Here is an 11,248-nt window from a genome sequence, read left to right as displayed (position 1 = left end):
TCCTCACTGTCCTCCCTCTGCTGTCCTCCCTCTCCTCCCTTTGCTGTCCTCACCCTCCTGCCTCTGCTGTCCTCACCCTCCTCCCTCTGCTGTCCTCACTCCTCTTCCCTCTATTGTCCTCACCCTCCTCCCTCTGCTGTCCTCACCCTCCTCTCTCTGCTGTCCTTACCCTCCTCCCTTTGCTGTCCTCACCCTCCTGCCTCTGCTGTCCTCACCCTCCTCCCTCTGCTGTCCTCACCCCTCCTCCCTTTGCTGTCCTCACCCTCCTCTCTGCTGTCCTTACCCTCCTCCCTTTGCTGTCCTCACCCTCCTTCTCTGCTGTCCTCACCCTCCTCCCTCTGCTGTCCTTACCCTCCTCCTCTGCTGTCCTCACCCTCCTTCTCTGCCGTCCTCTCCCTCCTCCCTCTGCTGTCCTCGCCATCTCCCTCTGCTGTCCTCACCCTCCTCCCTCTGTTGTCCTCACCCTCCTCTTCTTCGGTCCTTGCTCTCCTCCCTCTGTGGTCCTCACTGTCCTTTCTCTGCTGTCCTCACCCCTCCTTGTCCCTCTGCCATCCTCACCTCTCCTTCCTCTGCTATCTTCATCCTCCTCCCTCAGCTGTCCTCACCTCTCCTCCTCCCTCTGCTGTCCTCACCTCTCCTCCTCCTTCAGCTGTCCTCACCTCTCCTCCTCCCTCTGCTGTTCTCTCCTCTCCTCCTTCTGCTTATACAGCCCATGAACAGTGCTGGCAGCATCTTCTCTGATTGTGTCCCCTCCTTTAAAGCCCTATCCTGGGGCTGGTCACTGGAGTGGAAGCTGTCCAGCTTACTTAATTGTGAGTTCACTGTCACATTCAGAGAGGAGAATGGGCTTCACTTACTGTTTTTCTCTCTTGCATGACTGGGTCTTTGCCACTGATGACACTTGGCACTGCCCCCCCTCCCTGCCTGAAGGTGAGCGGTGCCAGAGCCACTATATTTAAAACGCAGACACTCACTTCTCTTCTCAGAAGAAACAAGAGCCCTGCTTGGAGAGTTAATTCGCTCCACAGCTGACCCTCAGGGGCTGGGCAGTTTGCAGCACTCTCTCTGAGCAGCTTTTTGTGCCATAGGCTTCTTGCAAAGGACCAACAGCCTGGAAGAGAAGAGTCGCCTTGTGAGTGCCTTCAAGGAGAGGCAGTCCTCCAAGAACCTGCTTTCCTGTGAAAACAGCGACCGGGATGCCCGCTTCCGGCGCACAGAGACGGACTTCTCCAACCTGTTTGCTAGAGGTAGCCCCTGCCCCACTCCTGCCCCATGCTAGCCAGGAGATTTCTTATTTGAGTTCCTTGACTGTTTCCTGCAATTTTACTTCTTTTATCAAGAAATGTCATTATTCTCTCTGAACCCACAAGAAACTGCTTTTCTGACTTTGGGGGAATATAATTGACTCCCTCTCTCCCTGCTGCCCAGGTCTCCATCATTTTGGAAACTGGATGAGGGCAGTCAATAAAAGTCAACTCTAAAGACACTCGAGGGAACAAATATGGATTCATAGACTCAGAGTCGAAGGAACCTTACATATAAGAAAATCTAATGATTTCCTTAATAATATTTATCCTGCAAGACTGGCCACACACATACACACAAAATCACACTGTGGGAAGTTGCATGCTGAGCCTCGTAACCGAGTGTCCTGGAACTTGTTTTCCTTTCGGAGATGTTTCACTAACCCCTGCTGCCTCACAACTCTCGTCTCAGGAGGTGCTTTACCAGTCTCTCCCAAACAGCTCACAGGTAGATCCACTGCCATCCCCTTCCATGAACTTCCCACAGGGCCACCGAAGGCAGACCAGAGTGTTAAACAATATGTCCCTAGAACCCTGGAGCTAACCCAGGGAGCCACAGAGAGTATCGTGCACAGCTGCACAGCCTGCCTATGAGCTACAGAATTGGGCCCCTACAGCTTTTTTCCCTGCCTAACCTCTAGCTTGACTACTGCAGAGCCTGAAACCCAAAGTCACCTCTGGATATCTCAAAGTCCAGGCCCAAAAGGATGAGGTCAAGAAAGAGGCAGGGGTTCCCTGTCCCACCTTCTTGAGCCCCATCTTCCAGCTCCAGTTTCCTGTCTAAGGACACCGCCAAGAACCACCCTCTTCAGGGGGGACCTCAGGCTCTATCCAGAGAGGACTTACCCTCTGATGCCAACAAACCAAGCACATCACAACACTAAACCAGATGGACAGGGACACATCTGGTCCCAGGGGAGCACGACAGATGCCCCCTCCATCACACTCCTCACAGATGCCCATTCAACCTGTAGATGACAACCGCAGTAGCAGGTTGTTCAGGACGTCTCAGAGCACTTCCTTCCACATCTGAGCAGCCTGTCAGAAAGGCTGTGAACTCCCAGGAAAACATGCAAAACTTATGTGCATGTGCATTTTTCTGGGGTATGTGCATTTTTCTGGGGATGTGGTACATCAGATTCTCAGTGCACATACGTATCCTGGAATGAAATCAGGCCTATACAGATAGCATGATTAATATTAGGAGTCTCTGGGCTGAAGAAATCTAGATATGAGTCAGGTGATAACCATTCATTGCTCTCCCAAATTCAGATCTGCTTCCGGCTAAGAACGGGGAGGAGCAAACCGTGCAATTCCTCCTGGAAGTGGTGGACATACTCCTCAACTATGTCCGCAAGACATTTGATCGCTCCACCAAGGTGCTGGACTTCCATCACCCACACCAGTTGCTGGAAGGCATGGAGGGCTTCAACTTGGAGCTCTCTGACCACCCCGAGTCCCTGGAGCAGATCCTGGTTGACTGCAGAGACACCTTGAAGTATGGGGTTCGCACAGGTAAGGGGGAGAATCGGGTAGACAGGTAGTGGCAACTCTGCCCTCCATCTCACCCTTGCCAGTTGTAAGGATATCAAACTCGTGTTGGAGGAAAAACACAGCCCTGGTGAGAGAAGGCGGCAAAGCACCCAGTGACCACAAGAACAAGCTTGGGCAGTAACAGTTGGTGGAGGGACCTGACCCAGGCAAAAGTTCATCAGCATATATCATGGTAAAAGTAGATAAAAAAGATAGAAATACTTGATGCTAGGTCAAGTTCTGTACAAAGAGTTTTCATTCTGGCCAAGCACAATGGCTTATGCGTGTAATCCCAGCACTTTGGGAGGCCAAGGTAGGCAGAACACTTGAGCTCAGGAGTTCGAGACCAGCCTGGGCAACATGGTGAAACCTTGTCTCTACCAAAAAAAAAAATATATATATATATATGTTATATATGTGTATACACATATGAAAATTAGCTGGGCATGGTGGCATGCACCTGTAGTCCCAGCTACTCAGGAGGCTGAGGCCAAGAGGCAGAAGCTGCAGTGAGCCAAGATCGTGCCACAGCACTTTAGCCTGGGCAACAGATCGAGATCCTATCTCAAAAAAAGAAGAATTTTCATTCTTGGATTTAGGCTATTCACAACCTAAAGAGAGCAGAATGACCCATCCTCTGCTTCTTTTCTTGTGTCCATTTTCAGGTCTATTTCATTCTGATAAATCCTGCCCTTGCCTGTCCCTGACACTGGGGAGAATTGGGCTATTTCCCCTCCCTTTCTGTATTAGTTTCCTAGGAATGCCTTTATAAATGACCACCCATTGGATGGCTCAAAACAATAGAAATTTGTTCTCTCACAATTCTGGAGGCTGAGTTTAAAATCAAGGTGCTAGCTATGCTCTCTCTGATGGCTCTTGGAGAGGATCCACCCTTGCCTCTACCAGGTTGCAGGTGTTGTGGATATTCCTTGGCATTTGTTGGCTTGTAGATGCATCACTCCAACCTCTGCCTTCACTTCACATGGCCTTCTTCCTGTGTGTGTGTCCAAATTTCCCTCTCCTCATAAGAATGCCAGTCGTTGGATTAAGGCCCACCCCAATCCAGTATGACCTCATCTTAACATGTTTACATCCGCAAAGACCCAATTTCCAAATAAGGTCACATTCACAGGAACCAGGGATTAGGACTTGAACACATCTTTTGGAGGAACACAATTCAACCCATGACACCTTTTACTGGCTAGGCCAAAAAGACACATGCACACGCCTTCTCATTCTACTGCAACTTCTGGAGCTTTGGACACTCTGAGTCACCAAATTCTATTTCCAGTGGGAGTCCTTGAGGATGTCCTCTTGCCTCCTTTTCATGTTCCAGGAGCCCTCTCTAATCAGCAATCCTCATCAAAGCAGTTGCTTTCCAATTGCCTCAAGTTCAAGGACTTTGGGGCCTCTGAGATGCTTAGAAACAGCTCAGACTGGACTAAGCCTAGGAGTGACGCAGTGGTTTCTTCTCCCTATAACTCTCTCCACACTACAGTCTGGCTTTCCTGAGCTCTCAGGCAGACAGATCTAGAAGAACTGACCATCCCTAGCATAGTTGCCACCACAGGGAAAACCCCAAGGTCACAACTGGCAATCCTGTGTTCTTTCTTCTTGTCTCTCCTTCTTTATTTTCCCTCTCATTCTTCCTCATCATTTGAAGATAGATTTAAGACTGAGACTAGGAGGCTGGTGGTGATTGAGCTGAGTAAGACTATTGGATGTCAAAAACAAAGTGTTATAATGAAATAATGATGCTGGCCAAAGATGCTTTTTAAAATGAGGAATCCCAGAGAGCTGCTGAGGTCTGCCAACACCACCGGAATATGTGTAGCTTCATTAAATAACTGCTGGATACACAAAACTCAATTATATGTACAAAGTTTATGTTGTTTGATTTTTAAAGAAAAGCACTCTATCAATTTACAATTAGTTACTTCTCATCTTGGTCAGATGGCTAATCTATTCCTGGTGGAAAACAAATAGCGTTATTTGGCTGCATTTTAAAAAGAGTCAGAATTCCCCATGTATGTTTAACTTGACTTGCTTTGGTCTGATATTTTGAACTTTGTCAATTTGCTCTACACGCACTTTCTCAGAGAGATAAGAACTACGTCATTTTATTATGAAAGTCCAGAATGGCGTTGTCCCTCAAATACAAATACATGATTTTGTCATAATATCATCTAATATAATCTACAAAACCAAAGCATCTTGCGGTCAGAGAAAGCACTGACAGGCCTGGCCTGGTGACTCCCACCTGTGATCTCATCACATTGGCAGGCTGGCAGGTGGATCATGTGAGCTCAGGAGTTCAAAACTAGCCTGGGCAAAACCCCATCTCTACCAAAAATACAAAAATTAGCCGGGCGTACTGGTGTGCACCTGTGATCCCAGCTACTCTGGAGGCTGAGGTGGGAGGATTGCTTGAGCCCGGGAGGCAGAGGTTGCAGTGAGCTGAGATTGCGCCACTGCACCACTCCAGCCTGGGTGACAGCAGGACCTGTTTAAATAATAATAATAATAATAAATAAATAAATAAAAGGCCAGGTGCTGTGGCTCACGCCTGTAATCCTAGCACTTTGGGAGGCCAAGGCGGGCGGATCATGAGGCCAGGAGATCGAGACCATCCTGCCTAACACAGTGAAACCCCGTCTCTACTAAAAAATACAAAAAATTAGCCAGGCGCGGTAGCAGGCGCCTGTAGTCCCAGCTACTGGGGAGGCTGAGGCAGGAGAATGGCATGAACCCGGGAGGTGGAACTTGCAGTGAGCCGAAATTGCACCACTACACTCCAGCCTTGGTGGCAGAGCGAGACTCTGTCTCAAAAAAAAAAGAGAGAGAGAGAAAGCATTGACTGTTATTAGTCCAGTGTATGAACGCACTTAGGTACTTAGCCTGCAAACATTCATTTTTGTTCCTCAGAGTTGCTTCTTGAAGCAGATATTTGTCTTTACAGAGTTCGCAGTCTTCCAAGCAATGTGAAACCTCCTGCTATATCTCAGGATGCTGGCGCTGATAAAAGCATACTGTTGCTGCCACGTCAAAACAGCTCCTGGTTGCTGATGTGGAATTTAAGCATAGATAAGGAGCAATAGGGTAAACCCCACAAGTAGCTACAAACAGTAGAAAGTATTTTTTCAAGGATATGAATGCATCAATGGGCTCAACCAAAATAATGAATTGGGTTTTAATAGTGAAAACATACTGATCTGGGTATAGTCTGTGAAAAGATGATAATGGCATTTAGAAATTTCTCTATAAATTAATAAAAGACTTATTTTAAAAAATGAACCAGCATACAGAGATTTCCCATTAACTAACAGGCACTAGTCAGCCTTCAGCCACAGCAGCTACTTTAAGTGATTTGTAGATAGGCTGGACTCCCTTTGTTGTTCTTTTTTAAATGTTTTCTTACGGAAAATTTTAAACTTATACAAAAATAGAATCCTATAATGAACCCTATATACCTAATGCCCTGCTTTATTATCAGCTTTTACCTGTACCGCCATCCATTCCCCATCACCTACATTACATGAAAGTAAATCCCCAACATAATATTATTGTATCCATAAATATTCATTCATTTTTTTTTTTTTTTTTGAGTTGGAGTTTCACTCTTGTTGCCCAGACTGTGGTGCAGTGGCGTGATCTCGGCTCACTGCAACCTCTGCCTCCTGGGTTCAAGCAATTCCCCTGCCTCAGCCTCCTGAGAAGCTGGGATTATAGGTGCCCGCCACCATGCCTGGCTAATTTTTGTATTTTTAGTAGAGACGGGGTTTCACCATGTTGGCCAGGCTGGTCTCGAACTACTGACCTCAGATGACCCACCTGCCTTGGCCTCCCAAAGTGCTGGGATTCCAGGCATGAGCCACTGCGCCTGGCCCAATATTCATTCTTAAGAATTTTTTTAAAAAAATCTACAATGTCACTGTCATACCTGGAAAAAAATTTAAAGCTCCTTAATGAAATATTTAGTCAGTTTTCAAATTTCCAGTTGTATCATGAGCATCATAAATGCTTTAATTTTGTCAAACTCATTTGAATCAGGATCCAAATAAGTTTCTTACATGCAATTGTTTGCCATGTCTCCTAATCAAGAGATCTCCCCCTCTAACCCTTCTTTTTTTTTTTCTTGTAGTTTATTTGTAGGAAAGCTTTACTTTAAAAAGTAATTCTTTCCTTCTCCCTCTACCTGAATTTAGGCCATGAGCGGCCCAGCACCGTATCTATCATCTGTTATTTTCATCCAATATAGAGAATTGAAATTGAAATTGAAACTTTTTACTTAATAGAAATTCTGGTAGATATAAGATTTGGGGGCTCAAGGTTGTAACCATAAACTAAAAATAAGATTTTGAAGGACTTTGTGTCCTTTATATTTTAATTGACAAAGAGATACTGTTTCACTTTGTGTTAATCTCTCTTTGTCCATCTTTTGTCTCTGCCAAACTGTATGGTTTTGATACATTATCAAATACTGTGACTGCATTTATTTACCATTCAGTCTTGTCTTAAAATGAAGTGTATATTGTTAAAAGTTTTTAAATGGATATTGCATATATATTTTAATGACTTTCAATAAAATGTGTTGTTTCAAAAGACCTCAGATTCTGTTGGCAATGAGCAAAGTCGAGTAACATGGAATCATTTCACTATCTAGGATAGTCCACATGAATATCTAGAATATGGCCCCATACTTAAACTAAGTTTACCAGTTATGCTTCTTTTAGTTTTCTCTAAAAACCAGTATTATTTTGTGAGGGCTCTTAAGATGCAGAGGTTGGTATCTTCTGATATAAGAAGTCATAGTCCAGATGTTCTGAATCACATCTAGGGAAGAATAGAGATTCTCAGAGAGGAGAGTTAGACCAGGAACATTCTAACACTAGCTCTCTGACCGTTTTAGTTTTTGTTTTTTTCAGAAGCAAAGGCAATTTCCACTGGAAACACAGCAGTCAGCATATCTTTCTAACACCAGTTCCCAGCCACACGTCCCTAGATAATCTATTGCGTTGACTCCTTCCTGACAGCTGAGCCAAGCCTGCTGATGTGGAGTTGAGTTTTCCATTGAATGCTAAGTTGGCAAAAACTTGGCAACAATCCTGAATTTGCTGAGAGCAAAGCCTGTTAAAGCATACTGTGGGTTGCACAGGGATTTAGAGTTGTGTAGCAAAAACAATTACCTCACCAACAACTCAATGAGTGAAATAGGCTGTGACTGCCCATTTCACAGAGGAGAGCTAGGTTATCTCAGCCATAAATTTAATCTGAAGGTCACCTGACTATATATATATTGGCAAAACACATCGAAACACAAAACACTGGAAAGCATGATTTGTTTCATGATATTAGATATTATTCTTTAAAAGCATGATGCTTTAGAAACATAGAAGTTTGGGGGACATCATGAATGTTAATGGTTGGTATGGGGTGGGTCAACTTGCCCTTCCTTCTTCAATATCCTTGAGCAGCCTTATTCGACATATCACTGGGATGCAAGCCCCATCAGTGTGACCCAGTGGGGCAGGCCGTTTGCCTTGAAGATAGGTTGAGAAATCTGCATTTGTCTTGATGCTTTTCTGTTTCCTCTCTAGGTCATCCTCGATTTTTCAACCAGCTCTCCACTGGATTGGATATCATTGGCCTAGCTGGAGAATGGCTGACATCAACAGCCAATACCAATATGTAAGTCCCATATGTTTTCATATAAGCGACCCTGATGTATGACTACGGCTTGTTGCTTTAAAAGTTCAATTCCAGTGGTTCTATTTTATTAAAGTTGCCCTGGTCATTTTTTCTCTTAAAATCTTTAGGTTTAATCATAGTTCTGATTTAATGGTAAATACGTGATAAACTATTATTGAATTTAATAATGGAATTTAAGAAGAACATGGTCATGAGAAATAATAACTCTGACTTCCAAAATGTAGTGTTGAAATTTCATGTTAAAAGACCCATTTCTCTTAATGTGTGTATCTAAAGAGGTTATGTTTTGAGGTATGATCTTGGTTTTACCTTTTTCTACCCAAGCACATTGGTCCTTATCATTTAGATCATATTTCTTCCATTATTAAAGCAGCCATAAACCCACAAGTCAATTTGATCAACCTACTGCTTAACTAAAAATTCTAAAACAAAATTCAGCCAGTACTGATACAGTATATATTCTTTTCAAAATAAGTGATTGTTTTTCTAAACGTGACATTGTTTTCATACTTGTTTGTATAGGCAAAGCCTTTCTTTGTTTCTAAGTTCTTGAAAATTTACATGAAACTGACTCTAAGGTCCTGTATGGTATAGGCACAAGTTATACCTGGGTAGTCTTATAGCAGTCACCCCAAATTTTTCTCTACATACATGTGCTCTCTTTTAAGAAAATGTCAGATTACAAATCGATGGAGGGTCATCAGAGTACTGCCTTTGCTCTCAACACTACTGACAATGTTTTACCAGTATCTATACATCCAGACAATGGCACCACATTCTATTAAAGTATCCAAAGGAAAACAATAAAACAAATTATCTTATAATAATTTTAAAACAACTACATAAGAATTATATGGGTGTCCGTCACTGTGGAAATATTCAGAAAATAGCCACTCACTTTTTAAGTTCATAGAAAAGTAGATTCCAAGAAATGAATTGAGGTGAAAGGGTAGTATTGCTTAAAATGAGAAATTCCATTTGATATCAAGATAGAATGTAAATTATTGAAGTTTAAGGTATTCTGTTTTTCTTAAACTGCTCTCAGCCAGAAAACCTGAAGGGCATTTAAAATTATATAGTGACCCATGTGTATTCTAAAGCTATTTAATGCTGTGACTCAAAATACGTAACTATATTCAGAAAAGTTTCTATTAATTAAGAATTCCTGTTTTCTTGGCTAATTTAAAACAACAGTGACAAATTTTAAAGAGCAAATGTGACAAGTGAAGCCTTTGGTGCTAAAAGGCATAAAAGATTAAACTGATCGAAAAACTAAAATGATTTTCACGCTCCCTCCTTGCAAGTCATGCTTAGCTTCATGGAGTGTCCATGTTGGGTCACTGAGATTTGAAAGGGCCAAGAGGAATACAGGTCAAAGATACAGTTGCTTGGAATTTGAACAAAAAGCTCCATTTAGCAATCTTTACCGTATTGTGATTTTTGAGATAAAAATATACCAGCCAGCACAGACATCATAGTAAAGTTAATTATAATTTGAGAAAAGACATTAATGCTTAATTGTAGTATCTAGCACTAAGGAACAATTTAAATTAGGAAATATAGTTGTTTTTAACTCAACTATTTGGAAAACAAGTGAGAAAAACAGAGTAAAAAATACATATCTATTAAAATCCAAGTACCCATATTAATATAGGCCCTGAATTTACTCAGCACCTTTAAGTGTGTGTTCTGCAGGGCTCTCAGCTGCTTTTTCCATGTATATATATGTCTTCAGTCTCAAGGTAAATAAGGGACCTCCCCCCTTTCAACCACTTATGACCAGATATTCCTCAACCAGAAAAATCCCACAAATTCTCCTTTTTTGGCATGTGTTCATAAAACCGAAGTCTTTTACTCTTCTCTTAGCTCAGCTGCAAAACACTAAAATGTGTCCCAGCCATCTGAGGTCAAGGCCAATCCAACTAAATGACATGTAGTAATTGCAGCTGTACTGAATGGGAGATATTTATAAAATATGATCTGATTCCAACAGATCAATAGCGAAGGTTATTTAAAATAGCAAAATAGTTTCTGTCAGTTCTAGAGACAGGCATTGTCTAAAGAAGTAATAACTATTATCTAGAAATTGTTCTAAGCCAGTTCCCCTGGAAGATCATGAAATGTGGCAGCACTGTCAGGAGCTGAGGCAAAATTTGCTCCCTGTGACAATTCCTTCTCCGATTGGGAACAGTGTTCAAAATAAGTCTGGGAAAGAATGGCAAAAGGATCTTTCTATGGCAGTGCAGGATTTATTTAGTGATAATGCCTGGTTTTTGGTCCTGTACTCCCATTGAGTTTAGGTGACAGCTGACATAGAAAATAAGAACTATATTCCTCAGTCATAGCCTCTTTAAATGATCCAATAACCTGACTCAGGTGCAAAGTGCAAGGTGTCTGACTATTAGAATAGAAAGACCATAGGTTGGGCACGGTGGCTCATGCCTGTAATCCCAGCACTTTGGGAGGCCGAGGTGGGTGGGTCACCTAAGGTGGGAGTTCGAGGATGGTGAAACTCTGCATTTACTAAAAACACAAACATGAGCTGGGTGTGGTGGTGGGCGCCTGTAATCCCAGCTACTCAGGAGGCTGAGGCAGGAGAATCGCTTGAGCCTGGGAGGTAGAGGTTGCAGTGAGCTGAGACTCTGCCACTGCACTCCAGCCTGGGCAACAGAACGAGACTCCATCTCAAAAAAAAAAAAAAA

General features: G+C 43.0%; 1 protein-coding gene across 3 annotated transcripts in view; it reads left to right on the top strand.

Moving 5' to 3' along the window:
- The window catches only part of GAD1 (glutamate decarboxylase 1 (brain, 67kDa)), a 58,177-nt gene that overhangs the window by 18,288 nt on the left and 28,641 nt on the right, over positions 1-11,248 (top strand). For all 3 annotated transcript variants that reach the window (XM_011991947.1, XM_011991948.1, XM_011991949.1), the window contains exons 4-6: positions 1,089-1,247; positions 2,577-2,819; positions 8,435-8,525. In XM_011991947.1, the coding sequence (XP_011847337.1) occupies positions 1,089-1,247; positions 2,577-2,819; positions 8,435-8,525 (493 nt within the window). The remainder of the gene's footprint in view (positions 1-1,088; positions 1,248-2,576; positions 2,820-8,434; positions 8,526-11,248) is intronic.

This window comes from Mandrillus leucophaeus, unplaced genomic scaffold (genome assembly GCF_000951045.1).
Source record: "Mandrillus leucophaeus isolate KB7577 unplaced genomic scaffold, Mleu.le_1.0 Scaffold40, whole genome shotgun sequence".
NCBI lineage: Eukaryota > Metazoa > Chordata > Mammalia > Primates > Cercopithecidae > Mandrillus > Mandrillus leucophaeus.
Note: the sequence above shows the minus strand (reverse complement) of the source record. Positions and strands in the feature narration are given on the sequence as shown.